General features: G+C 46.0%; 1 protein-coding gene across 4 annotated transcripts in view; it reads right to left on the minus strand.

Moving 5' to 3' along the window:
- Positions 1 to 1,196: 1,196 nt before the first annotated feature.
- TMEM205 (transmembrane protein 205) overlaps positions 1,197 to 14,285 on the minus strand; it is a 98,223-nt gene continuing 85,134 nt past the window's right edge. For all 4 annotated transcript variants that reach the window (XM_069604154.1, XM_069604151.1, XM_069604153.1 and 1 more), the window contains exon 4: positions 1,197 to 2,307. In XM_069604154.1, the coding sequence (XP_069460255.1) occupies positions 2,005 to 2,307 (303 nt within the window). In that variant the 3' untranslated portion in view covers positions 1,197 to 2,004. The remainder of the gene's footprint in view (positions 2,308 to 14,285) is intronic.

Consider the following 14,285-nt stretch of genomic DNA (forward strand, 5'->3'; position numbering starts at 1 on the left):
GGCTATAGAGCCATCTAAATAATCAGATTTATGCCAGTTTTAGCACTGGTGCAAATAAACTAAGTGCACACATTGAGGTTTGAGAAAGGACCACACGTGCACTGGTATCAGTTCTAATGCTGGTGAAAATGTTGTCACTGCACAAGGCCGAAGACCATCCATACTTATGGCCTCATCACGACTTTGGCGGTAACCCTTAAATCTGGCAGTCGCGCTATTACCGCTGGATTTAAGGGTCCGCCAAATCAGGATTTCGCCCTAGCTCTGAGCTGAGGGGAAATCTGGCAAAAGATTTGCGCTATTACCGCCGGCGGGAAATCCGCCGGCGGTAAGAGCGCAAATTTTCCCCATTGAGCCCAATGGGGAATGGGGCATTCCCGAATGGGCTCAATGGGGAATGGGGATTAACATTACCGCCAAACTCGTGATCCGGCGCTAATAGCACCGGGGAGTTCGGCAGTAGGGCTAATACCGCCAAAGTTGTGATCAGGCTATTAGTGTTTGTACTAGTCTACAATGAGCAACCCTGGTGCAATAGCACGGTTTGCACTGGTGCAAAGACTGGAATGGTGTTTCTATTGGTGCAAATCCTCACATTGCACCAGATAAAAAAAAAATCATTACCAGTGCAACCAGTCACTGCTTCAGCACGGAGACCAGTCTAAAGACTGGCATTGCTGCAATGATACAGCAAGTAATGTACATGTGTCTTGAAGAAATGGGCAAAGAAAGTGCTCTTAGAGGCTCCAGCCACACCAGTCTAGTGGCAGGTAGGGTGGGACTGGAAAATTCAGCCCACTCCTGCTAGCCGGCAAGCCAATAGCAGTCACATCCTGAGGAGGTCGGATTCTTTACTGCAGATTTCCGCGCTGGTCGGAGTCTTGCTGCTCCGCAAGGCCCAGAAATACATGGGGAGCATCCCTTCTTTCAGGCATCAAGAAGAGAAGGTCACATCTGCAGGAAGAAGGGAATTAAGGACAGGTAATGATGGGTTAAGTGAACATAATGGCAGCCAACAATAATGTAGGGCCTAGCAAAACCTGCAAATGACAAGTCGCCACAAGGTAATTTGAGAACTGGAAATACTCTAAACTGGCAATTATGTGCCAAGTACGTTTGATAGAAACGGGGAAAGATGTGCTGACTAGTCATAACTTAATTTGACGATGTGCTATCAACGTTCTAAAAGACATGCATACAAATAAAGAGATTATTTATTCATCAAAATTATTGGTATAGTAACACAGGTACCTTGATGTATTTTTAGGAACATACATTGTAGGTTTAAATCTTATTAACAATTGTTCCGATACCCCCATGAGAAAGGGCGGACCTGCACAAAACAAGGAATGACGGAGCAAAAGAATCATTGGGAATGTTTGCAATCCTTTGCAATGTGACATTTCACATGGACACAGAGCCTGAGGATTGATTGAAAAGTCACTGGGAGACAGTGATGAGGTTTCAGAATAGGAGAGACTTATTTGGCCTAGGAGAGCTCAACCACAGGCTTGAGATGCCAGCCAGCCACCATTGAGAATGTAGTGGGTTTTCACCAGCTGTTGCCAAATGTATCAGGTTAGAAACAGAAAACTACTGACCACACACAGAGCAGGAAGGAGCAACATCTTCTTACAGACTGAATGCATCACTTGGGGCAGGGGCAGTAGACTCTGAACTCTAGATAAGTAGGTCAGCACGGGGTCGCCTTCAGCCACAAAGCTGTACAACAGGCTTGGGATCTTACCCAGAGGTAACAAGAGCAGGGCGGGATCAGGAGGCAACCCAGAGGCTGTGCATCAGGCTGAGGCAAGGCTTCTTACCACAGGTAACCAGAGCAGGAAGGGACTTGCAGTAGGAGGCTTCCAGCCACAGGTAACTAGACTAGAATGTGCTCTACCAACCGCCGGAAAGCTGTAGGCCAGGCCGTAACAGGTCACTTCCAACAACAGGTAACCAGCATAGGGAGGGTTCTGCCAACAGCCAAAGAGCTGCACATGAGGCCTACAGACCAGCCAGCTGCAGCCCAGTGTATGCCAGGTTCACCCCGTTGCACACAAGGCAGGTCAAGTTGCAGAGCGAGGAGAGGCCATGGTAGCGGAAGAACTTGTGCCGCAACGCCTTATACTTGGGATCCTTTTCCCGCAGCATCTTGTAGGCCTCCTGCTTTTCCTTCCGCCCGACTTCATCACCCAAGCTGTGTTCCCGCTCAATCGCCTGCATCTTCAGCATGGTCTTGGTGGTGCTTTGCGAGAGCCACTGCGCGTTTATCGCCGCGAGAATCAGACATATGAAGAAGAGGGAGATCTAGAAGAGAGGAGGTAGAAAATGACAATGGATAAATATAAATATGTCAACATGATCCACTGCATACATCCATTCACCCCACAAAGCCTAGCACAGGGGACTGCAACCTGTGGCTCTCTTTGGACTACACCACCCATGATCCCTCACCCTTTAATATGCTGGCTGAGGTCGATGGGATTTGCACTCCAAAACATCTGGCGAGTCAAAGGGTTGCCGACCAATGATCTTGCATGGCAATTTCAATAATTCAACACACACATTTCTGCCACAAAGACCCATTGCAACAACAACATTGCTCCAAGGTACACATATGCACACGCCAAAAATCTCTGACATGATAATAACAATGCTCCATCACAAAGCTTCATCAGGCAATTAGACTGACCACCACGCTGGGCCACAGAATCAGATTTAGCATGATCCTCTTCACCACACACATGTCCTTTCAATGATCCTAGGAAGCGTATCTGTTTTGGAATGCATCATAGACTGGAGTGCCGCATCTCAGCAGCTGCCACGGATCATAGTGGGGGAGTGGGGAGGCACGGGGGTCCTACCTTCCCTCTCTCTGCAAGTAAATATTCTCCTCCACCTGCCAAAGACCTTCTTAGCTTGCTTTCCTGCCATTTTCCCTTCACTTAAACGCTTCCTAATCAAAGGCTTCCCAGCTTCAATTCAAGCCGCCCTGCGTCCCAGATGAGTTTGCAGCCAGGCTACCGACCACACTCCTAGCACTCTTGCCCTCCTTACCCAGTAACTTCAGGGTTTACCATTTCATCCCATGCCCTTGTAACAGCCATTATTTGAGGGTGGGGTCGTATTCAGAAAAAGACAGATACCAAAGACCACTTTCCCTTGAATAATACAGAACGTTTGAAGCCATCACTTTGACCTTTTAGGATGTACTGACCAACACCCAGGAAACTCTGGGTAATTGAGTAGACGTGTCTCCCAGAGCAGCCAGGAACCTCACAAACACAGATATGGCAGTCTGTTTCATGCATAGCCCCCTTACTTTTTTTAACTCCAAATACAGGTTTTTCTTTGTGCTTTCTTTAACTATGCCACTGGAATCTCCTCTAAATATTTATTTCACATTTGGCAGGGTTTTTTTTTCAATGAACAAATGTCATTTACGGGTCAACAGGGTTCACAACTGCTTTCCCTCCATCAACTCCACATTATTCACTGTAATCGTATTTCTGATGCTTGTATCTGCTTAGATTCACATTGTATGCATAGGCCGACATTTAGTGGTAGTCGCAGAGTATTACATGATTTGTTTCCGAAACTCAAAAAGGGACGTCGACTGGGCATGTCAGTAATACTATCCCTAGTGTGACGTCAGCTGTACCACATGGTCCTTCGAGCGTCGAGGGCCCTCGGATTGTTTTGTTTCTGATATTAGGATGCATGAAGTGCAGCGTGAGTACAGATGTAATAAAGCAGAAGAAAAAGCGATAGGGCAAGAAACATCTATGCACCTTCGACTGCAGGAGGGGAGGAAGGGTGGGTGTATGTAAAACTAAGCAGATACGGTGAGTAATGTATGCCTTCTGAGGCTTGTGGATGGTACAGCGGCAAATAGATGTTTTAGCACCGCTTGTTCCACCTGTGAATCTGCTTTAGAATGTGTGTCAATGCAGTAGTGCGGAGTAAAAGTACGTATGTAACTCCAAGTAGCGTCTAGAGGGAGGTTTGCAATAAATACTAAAGTAGCTCCTGTACCTGTGGCAGAGTGAGCTCTCGGTGTTAAAGGTAAGGTCTTCTTTGTGAATTGCACAGCTGTATGCACTTGACTATCCGTTTGGAGATGGCGTTTTTTGAAATGTGATCACCTTCACTACCAGGTGCTATGGAAACAAAGGGTTGTTCTGTTTTGTTTATGTAATTCAAGACCACCCTCCTTACATCTAATGTATGGAGGCTTCTTTCAGCTGAGTTAGATGGATTTTGGAAAAAAGTAGGTAGTTCAATGGATTTGTTGACATGGAACTTGGAGATGAATTTTGGTGAAAACCTAGGATATGTTCTAAGGACACCTTGTGGATTTCAAAGAAAGGGTCTTGTACGGATCATGCTCGTAGTTCACGACTCGTCATTATTGAGGTGATGGCTACCAGAAAAACGGTTTTGAATGTTAAGTGTTTTAGGCTGGCCTTGTGCATAAGCTCAAATGGCGGACCCATGAGTTTTGAGAAGACAACATTAAGTTCCCAACCTGGTGGAGGGTTCGTAATGGGAGGGCACAGTCTCTTTACTCCCTCCATGAAAGCCTTGATAACAGGAACTTTCCACCAAGACAACTTATTCTGCGAAGTGGTGTACGCGGACAGAGTCGCTAGGTGTACCTTGATGAAGTTAAATGCTAGGCCAGAGTCTAGTAGATACAGCATGTAGTGTAGACTGTTGGATGGTGAACATTGAATTGGATTTAAGGATTGTGATCGGCACCATATTACAAACCTTTTCCATTTGTTGAAATAGCAGTGCTTGGTGCTGGTTTTGCTAAATCTGATTCTGTGGCCCAGCGTGGTGGTCAGTCTAATTGCCTGATGAAGCTTTGTGATGCTTCCTTTAGGATATCCATACATGTTTGAGGAAGTACCCAAACTATAATTTCAGGAGCCAGGCTGTCAAGTTCATAGACTGAGGATGTGGATGGATTGTTGTCCCCTCGTGCTGGGACAGCATGTTGTAGGAGCCCGGAAGTTTGATTGGTTTGCACATCACCAGTTTGAGCAGATGTGGAAACCAAGGTTGTCTCGCCCACATAGGAGCAACCAGGATTAGAGGTACTTGTTCCTGGTGCATCTTGTGCACTATTTTGCTCAGGAGAGGTATAAGGGAAAAGCGTAAGCAAATTTCCCTTACCAGTTCATCCACAGGGCGCTCCCCTTGGATCTGGGTTGGGGAAACCTGAATGCGAAGTCTGGGCATTGTGCGTTTAGGCTTGTTGCGAACAAGTTGAATGTAGGGGGTGACCCCATTGTGAGAATATTCTGTCTAGGATATCTCTGTTGAATTGCCACTCGTGCTCTTCTGGAAGAGGGTATCTGCTTAGCGTGTCTGCTAGAGAACTGAGATCCCCTGGAACACGTTGAGAGGTTAGGAACATGTTCTGCTTGAGAGCCCAGTTCCATATTTCTTGGGATAGCTTGGACAGACTTTGAGAGTGTGTGCCTCCCTACTTGTTTAGGTAGAAGATGGCAGTGGCATCTGCACGATGTTGCTGAAATGCTTAAAGTGCCTTGAAGACTGCCAATAGTTCCTGGAAGTTGATATGTCTTGGATTTGTCGTTGGGCTGGGTAGTAGCACTTGTCCACTGGCCGTGGGCTGTGTGGTGAAGGAAGTGAGCCCCGATCCTCCTCCATCCGGCGAGTGAGGAGTCTGTAGTTAGGATCGCTTGTGCTAGTGGAACACGGAAAAGGTTTTGCTTTTTAGCAGGTTTTCCCTGGATCACAAGAAAAGAGCCTGTACCAGGGTTAGGAAAACAACCACTAGATCGTCCCACTGACTGCTTGCCCGAGACCATTGTTGCGCTAACCATTCCTGCATTGGGCGCTTGTGCAGGCACGCCTATGGGACCAAGTGGATGCATGAAGCCATCATCCCGAGCAAGAGCATTGCTTTGCGTACAGTTATCTGGAAAACGGTCTTGTAGCGAGGTACTTGCAACAGGTGTTGTACTCTCTTGTTCGACGGGAAAGACAGCTCCTCCTTTGTCTTTAGAATCGCCCCATGAAATTATTTTGTTTGGCTGGGGACTAGGCTTGATTTCTTTTCGCTGATGGAGAAGCCAGATTGAAAAGAAGGTTTATTGTCTTTTGTGCATTTTGTTTGCAAATTAGAGGACATTCCCCGCTAATTTGCCAGTCGTCCAGATAAGGGTATACTGGGATTGACTTTCTGCGCAGATGTGCTGCCACTACCGCGAGCATGTTTGTGAATACTCTTGGCGCTGAGGCGATGCCAAAGGGGAGTACCTTGAACTGGTAGTGAACTCCCGCTATCTTGAAACGCAGATATTTTCTGTGCACAGGGAGCATTGAAATATGAAAGTATGCATCTTGCCATGTAGTCCCCCCGTTTTAGGAGGGAAATTACCTCTTGGAGTGTAGTCATGCATATTTGTTCCCAGGGCGCAGATCTAGTACTGAGCGCATGGAAAGGTCTTTCTTTGGCACAAGGAAGTACGTAGAATAAATACCCTTGTTTACCAGATTTGCTGGGACAATCTCTATGGCGTCCTTTTCCAGCAGTGCCTTTACTTCTTCCAACAGTATGCGTTTTTCTTCTGGCGAAATTTTCCTTTGTCTTGGTGGGCGGTTGGGTGGTTTTTGTAACAGTTTGATACAATCCCCGCCTGCCACTGTGGACAACACCCACTTGTCTGATGTTATCCCCTCCCATGCATGGGTGACGTGTGAAATTCGGCCTCCTGCTGGAGGTTCTCCCAGGTGAGCTTCTGCCTCTTCCTCTGGCCCTTTTATTTCCTCTTTGAAAACTGGAAGTTTATCCTTGTGATGGGCCCCAAGATTAAGACTGTCCGCCCCGAGTATAGCCAGAAGAACGTTGAGCACCCCGGCCCAGAAACCTTTTGGAGGTTGAGGAGCCCCGTTGTGCATAGGGCTCGTTTGTCATCTGGCCAAGGGATTTAACAGTGTCAGATTCCTCCTTAGCACTCTTCAGGGAGTCTTCGACATCCTTACCGAAAAGTACATTAGGCTCCACCGGCATGATAAGTAGGGTGGGCTCATTATCCAACTTAAACCCAGAATGTCTAAGCCAGGCATGGCGCTTGATGAGCGTGCCTTCTGTAATGATGCGTCCTGCATTGTCTGCTGCAGCAAGATATTTTTGAGGATACGGTATTGCAGAGGGCAAACAGGTGTTAGGGGTTCTGGAACAGCTTCAATTTGACATTCCAGGTCATCCCATTTGTGGCGGCCGTAACGAGCTATAAGCTTCTTGTTGGTGGTGATTCTGGCTTGGTGGCTTGGTATGCTGCTGAGCAGGAAATCTCTCTCTAGAGTATAGATTTTCTTGCTTTCTTTGTCTACTGGGCCCTTAGCCGATGCCTGGGGAGTGCCTATCCTTTTTCTGGTAGTGGTGACCACTAGAGAATCAGGGCTAAGCTGACCCCTAATATACAAAGGGTTGGTGGGTGCTGGCCTGAGGTTTCTCTATTCTGGGGTTACCCGCCCTTGTGAGACTAGACACAAGTAGGGAGGGCTATATGCAGAAGCGGAATAAACTGGGTGGCAGACATTTTGTCTCCCAGATCGTCCTGCACAAAGTCCTTATTGACTTGTGCCTCTTGAGTGTCGACGTTAAAGTGTTGTGCAGCCTTCAGCAGCAGTTCATTGTATTGTAGTTGGTTGTGAACGGGAGAATCTGCTACCGGCTAGTTCTGGTGTTCTGGCGACTGGATTATGTAGATATCGTCATCACTGTCGTCATAGAATTGGTCTGGACTATAAAGGCCCCCTTGAAATCCCGGTTCTTGTGACCCTGAGAGATCGTCATAGTACATCGGAAAAGCAGAGAATTTGGGCAGAAAATGAAGCAAAATAGCACAGTTCAAGATAGTACATGGGGCATTGTAAGTATAAGCAATGGACATGTCAAGTGGTAAATATCAGTTAGATAAGGCACAACAAGGCATATGCAATGTGAACAGGTAAAACACGGTGAGCTAGTCCAAAATAACACATAAGTATGGCCACAGAGTACGGTAGGCGCAGATTAAGAGGGTAGGCTAGTCCAAGATGGCGCGAGGGTTGATGGCGCGTAGGTCTGATCACAAGTGTATTCCCTGGTCAGTTGGGAAAAAATAAATAGTATGAGCATGTGCGGTAGATGCAGAGTAAACGAGATAGGCTAGTTCAAAATGGCGCGAGGCTCTGAACACAGGATGCAACAGGCAGAGATTAGGATAAGGTATGCTAGCCCAAAGTGGTATAAGAGTCTAAACACAAAGTGTGTGCACTAGTCAGCTCGGCAAGGCAATACAGACATATGCGGTAGACACAGAATAAGACAGGTATATTGGACAAAAGTAGTACGTGGATTTCAGCACAGAGTATGGTTCCAGCTCAGTTGGCCAAAACAGTACGAGTTTATACAATAGGTACAGGATAAAGGCTAAATAGGCATGTACCGAATATCGCATACATTTGAGCACAGAGGCAAATGCACTGCTCAGTCAGATAAAGCAATAGAGCCATGTGCGGGGGGCAGTGGTTTAGATTAAAAGGTGGGCTGGTTCTCAGCAGCGCACGGGGCTAGGGCATGATATATATACACATGAAGTCAAAGCACTAGGTCAGAACAACGCCGTATTAGACAGACTTATCAGAGAATAGACATATGCGTGAGCAAATTTCGTAGTTAGGAACGCTGCGAGAGGCTTTCAATGTTAAATTCTGGGGTGGTAGGTACTCACTGGTGACTTGAATGATAATAGGATGTCCAATGGATTACGGCAGTGGCAGCTCAGCGGCCACGGACAGGCACAGACAGGCTTTGTGCCTTATATCGGGTGCCTTAGTGCAGGGTGCCGGCTCACGCCTTTCGACGTGGTCATGTGTGAAGGCATCATGAAGCACACCACAGACAAATACTTAAAGTTCAAACAAAAGATATTTATTACATTGGTTGAAGCCCTAACTTGTCCTATGCTAAGGAGGGATTTGCCTACTCGAACAGAACTAAGGAAAGTCAGAGTCAAATAATTCAACTTAATAGTCCGTCTGTGTCCAAGACCTATTCTTGTCCTCACAACTAGAACAAGTAAACGTGTAGGTCAAAATAAAAAGTGTTGAACATAATGTTCTGAGCTTCTTCCAGCTCACAGCTTTCTCTCAGCTCCCCTTCCCCAAGCACAAGAAAGTTACATGAAAATGAGTGTTCAGGTATACCTTTCGCCATTTCAAAAGTGATAATTCAAAGTTACTCCTGGGTGTCCCTTCTCCAGGTTTCAAACACAATAATCCAAAGAACAGATGGTATTAGGATCTCAATCCCAAGACAATATGATTCAAAGTCACTCCTGGATTTCCCTTCTCCTGTTTTCAAATATAACAATCCAAAGACAAGACAGAGTCTTGAGATTCCAATCCCAAGACAACATAGATAAACTTGCTAGGCCTCAGGGTTCCCTTCCCCAAGGGGTCAATGTCTCACACAGGATCATTAACACTTACTCCTGTGCGTCAAGTTACTTTCACTTGCTTCCCTTTATTGTTTCCCGGGTTAGGGTGCGCTCTTTGGGCTTTTCTGGTTTCTCCTTAGCTGCCCTGTGACTGTCACCATGTGGCACACACCATTTTCCAAATGGCAGACTATTCAATTGTAGTTCATACTTTTAATGCAGTCTTTTAATGTATTTTTATACTGCTTAATTATTTTCAGTTTCAAAATTTGGATCGGTTTGTTGTGCAAAAAACAATTTGCATTTGTTGTTGTACTCGTTTGTTGCACAGTTACATTTCCTTTTTCAGTTAAATATTCAATTATGCTTTCACTCCTAAGTTCATTTCATGTGTAACCGGCCTTCAGCATCTTATTGTTGTCTTTGAATGTTAAAGTTCTTTTTGAGTTAAGCCTGCAATAGGCATTCACTTCCTTTATATTTCCTTTTCGTTTGGTATTCAATAACCGTTGGTTTCTGTACTTTTATTCTATTACTGAAGACTTTCGAAAACGTTCCAGCAAGGCTTGTAACCACTTCAGCAAACTTTAATTGATTCACAAATCATGGATTCCCAACGTTCAGAGGCTTTCCAAACCGTGCTTGCCCCTTGAACAAGGCACGTGACCACTCTGCTACATTCTATCAGTTTCAGACTCCTAGACAATATCGCTTCACCCGCAGTTCTAGTAACACAGGGTTTCTCGTTCTGAAAATCTCACTGGCTCACTTTGGAGTCTTCTTTTGCATTGCGCAGGCCACCAACTGGACGGCATCAGCATAGGGGAATCACTCTACCCCTCAGACACTGCCGTGCTCTTGCAGTATCACGGGAGATTGAGCAGTCTCGTAATTGAAACAAAAGATTAATCTCTGAAATCCGGTTCACATAGGGAAAAGCAGTCTTTCTTTACGCCTTCCGCTGCACAACCTCTGCACTTCAGATTTAGTGGGAGGAGGGGACAGGACCCTCTCAGGACAGGCAGTTGAAATCTGCTTAATCAAAGTTCTGGCATCCCTTCTTCTCACCCTCTTCTGCTTGGATTGCCAACACTGTGAGCTGCTTCTGCTGCTGCTACTGATGCAACCCTTCCAGCTACAGCGCCATCTCCTTCTACATCTAATGGCCTGCACCCGAGGGGGCCTTTTAGGCCTCTGTGCTTCCCTCAGATGTGAGTCATTGGGCTTAACAGACTGACTACTCCTGCAACTTTGCTCTTCAGTCCTCTTCCTCGTCCCAGTACTTAGGGAGTTATGGGACTTGAATTAGGCTTTCTTGTGTGTTTTCTCATTCTAAATGAAGATGTATTCCTCTTATCTGCATTTAAGAAAAATGCAGGAGAATTTACGTGGAAAGAAGAAGGCAGTTTATTCACGCCATTAGTCATAGGTTTCATGTCACTATACCTCGGGAAGAAAGGTGGATTTTTTACTTTAGAAGTCTCAAATCAAATTTCCTTCCTTGGGATATTTAAAGACGTTGCACCAGCTTTACCCACATCTACAGGTTTAATGTGTGCTTCTGCTACATCAGAGCGACAATGAGCCATTACATAGCTTGGTATCTTTAAAAGGTTCTTCCCCCAATACCGTCTCCTCACCACCCTGGGCCTGGTCTCCTCCCATGTGATTTTCCTGCAGCACACCACCCCCAAGGTCAGGAAGCATCTGGCCTTTGCCTAGCCACCTGGGAGGAGACTTTAGGCAGGGTTTAGTGAAGGATTTGCAGGAGTCACAGCATCAACAGGCACAGAAAGCAAGAGGGATCTCAAAACAGCTGTGTTTACTTTCTGCAATTCCCAACTCGGGTCCTACGTTAGCTGCAAAATGAAATGCTATTGAGGAGCCCAGTGAGGGAACAGGCAGAGGGCAGAACCAGTGCGGGTCCCTACACCATGCCTTTACCAGCCTCCTAACTGCTGATCATGGCGCCATACCCACCCAGGAGAGTGCCCATTCATGAGAAAACAGTATTATAAGGCAGGCCACCTTAAGGTACTGCCTTCCCAGACTCCCAATTGTTTGTATTTGTATTTTGTATTTTATTACTTTTATTGCGCTCCAGACCCGTAGGTATAAGGGCGCATTGCAGAAGAAGACTTACAGCTTAGTTACACATCATCATCATGTTAACAATTTACACAACGTAACAGGGTTAGAATGACATAGTATCGTACAATTACCACTCATCTACGCAGTAGACAGGGTAGTATACTTATATACAGGTTAAATACACATTTAACAGGATCATAGAGTCATATATGACAATTTAGATAGTATGCTACTATTACAGAGTGGTTCATAGATCGCAATGGTTGGTCAGGAAGGGAGTGACAGAGTCATTATTTGTCAGAGTTTTTGAGCCATGTTATGAAATTCTTCTGGAATTTCAAGTAAGTTTGATCCGCGCGCAGAAACGGAGGTAGAGAATTCCAGAGTGATGCTGCTTTAACCTGGAAACATTGACCCCCTACTCTGGATAATTTGAATCTCGGTACAGAGACACTGTTCGAGCAGGGTGATCTGGTGTACTTAGTGGGGATAGTTTTGATGAATCTGTCAACAAGGTAGCAGGGTGCTGCATTGTTCAGGCATTTGAATGTGAGTGAGGCAACCTTAAGTTGGATTTTTTCATAAGTAGAGAGCCAGTTGTTTAGTTTGCTAATTTGCGACATGTGCTCTCTTCTGGAAATACCAAGAGCTGCTCCCAAGGCATTATCCTGGAGGATCTGGATTCTTTTAATGGTAGCCTTATTTGCTCCAATGTATAGCGCATTACAATAATCCAACTTTGACAGAACAAGCGCTCTTGCCAAACTAATACAGCTGTTATTAGAAAGGAAAGGTTTGCCTGCTCTGATTAGTTTACAGGTGTATGCGGTGGAAGATGCCATCGAATTGACCCGTTTATTAAAAGGTAAGAGTAGTGTCCAAGTATACGCCCAGAGTTTTCACCTCATTGGCGGTCTTGATAAGGTTGTTGTCTATGTTGAAAGAAGAGTTGCTGGGTCCAAGTTTCTTAAGAGTAGAGGGGGTACCCAAGATGATGATCTCTGTCTTGTCATCATTCAGGCATAGTCCATGAGTGGCCATCCAGTCCTGGATGATGAGGTACACACCGTTCACCAAGGCCAAATCCTTTTCATAATCACCAGTAAGAGGTAGGAGAATCTGGGTATCATCAGCATAGTTCGTGTAGGTGATACCAAGATGGTCCAGAGCATCGAAAAGGGGCTTTGTGAAAATGTTGTATAGTGTAGGAGAGACATGTGAACCCTGGGGAACCCCACAGGTAATGGGAATGGGGTGTGCTGAGGCTGTAGGGGAGAAGACTCTCATAGTCCTGTTGTTAAGAAAGGATTGGATCCATGTTATAGCTTCGTCAGAGAAGTAGGCTGCCGTGACTAAGTGGCTACATAGGACCTTATGATCCACAAGGTCCAATAGGAGGAGTAAGGCCGATTTGCCCATGTTCCTAAGCTCATCAATTTGGGCCTTGAGGTCGATTAAAGCTGTTTCAGTTCAGTAACGGTGTGGGAGAACCCCATAGCGGAGGACCGCTCTCCCGCTTGTGCATCCCTGCTCTCCCGCTTGTGCATCCCCGCTTTCCTTGTTCAATGGGGAAGACTCAGGAAAGGACCCTGGGCTCAGAGGCGTTTCTAGAAAACCCCAGTGCCTACTGCGTATTGTGCTCTATACCGAGGGTGGGCGCGTTTGCGCTGTTGTGAGTGAGAATAGGGAGCTACACTGAGATCACCCATGCTTAGAACGGCAGATGATATTCTTGAAAGAAATAGACAGTGATTTTTGTGAGAAAGTATTTTGTTTAAAGAAAACATTTGGTTTTAAAAACATTTGTTTGAAAACAAGACCGAATTTAAACAGGAGGATGTGGGAGTGAACCCCACCTCCCTAGAAATGTTTAAAGTAGCGATTGATTTTGTAAAATGACAGCCCTTTCAATCGTTCCATACGGGGTGACACCGTCCAATGATGGAGGATGAAGGAGGCGTATGGCCCCGAGGTTCACCCCTGACCCACCGCCCATTCTGTGATATAGGCCTTTTATAAGGTACGCAGCCCCACCCCCACTCACCAGCCTCTGGGGAATCCAGCATGGAGTCTGCCAGCCTCAAAACCACTCCAATTAGCCAGAGCCCAGCACCACGAGTCACCTGTATTCTAGGGGACAGGTGAGGGCACTAACTGAGGTCCCACCACTTAACTGGCAGCTGGGGAGAGGAAAGAAGAGACATAACTCAGCAGAACCCCAGAGAAAATATGCCATGGAGCGCGCCGCTACACATCGGCCGACCTGGTCGTTATACGAGACTAGCCCTCCTTAAAATGCCGGCTGACAGGTTACAACATAGCAGTACTGAGTTTGGCAGTACAGGGTGGTTTCCAGCATGCATGTGCAGGAGGGAACAATGCAGCAGGTCGACGCAAGCCGCACAAGATTGTACACTAGGGGTGTACTGGAATTCTGCTTCGAGTAAGTCTTCCACCAAATTTTGGCTGGAGAAAAAAAACGATTTGGATTCGGACAAATAATTTTTACTCGAGGCCGAATAGTTTCGCGTTCTAGAGACATTAGGTTTTCCTGGAAACTTTCAGACCAGGCATGGCATTTTCGGCCGCTAAAAAGGTTAAGTAAACAAAGGCTGCCGTCAGTTTTTTTTAATGAAGACAGGCAAATATTTAGCTGAAGCAATCGTTTAGGAAGTCCCTAGAAACTGAAAAATACTGTTGCTATTACATCATATTGAGTTGCTGATGAAC

This window comes from Ambystoma mexicanum, chromosome 3q (assembly GCF_040938575.1).
Source record: "Ambystoma mexicanum isolate Mex_15411 chromosome 3q, UKY_AmexF1_1, whole genome shotgun sequence".
Classification (NCBI taxonomy): domain Eukaryota; kingdom Metazoa; phylum Chordata; class Amphibia; order Caudata; family Ambystomatidae; genus Ambystoma; species Ambystoma mexicanum.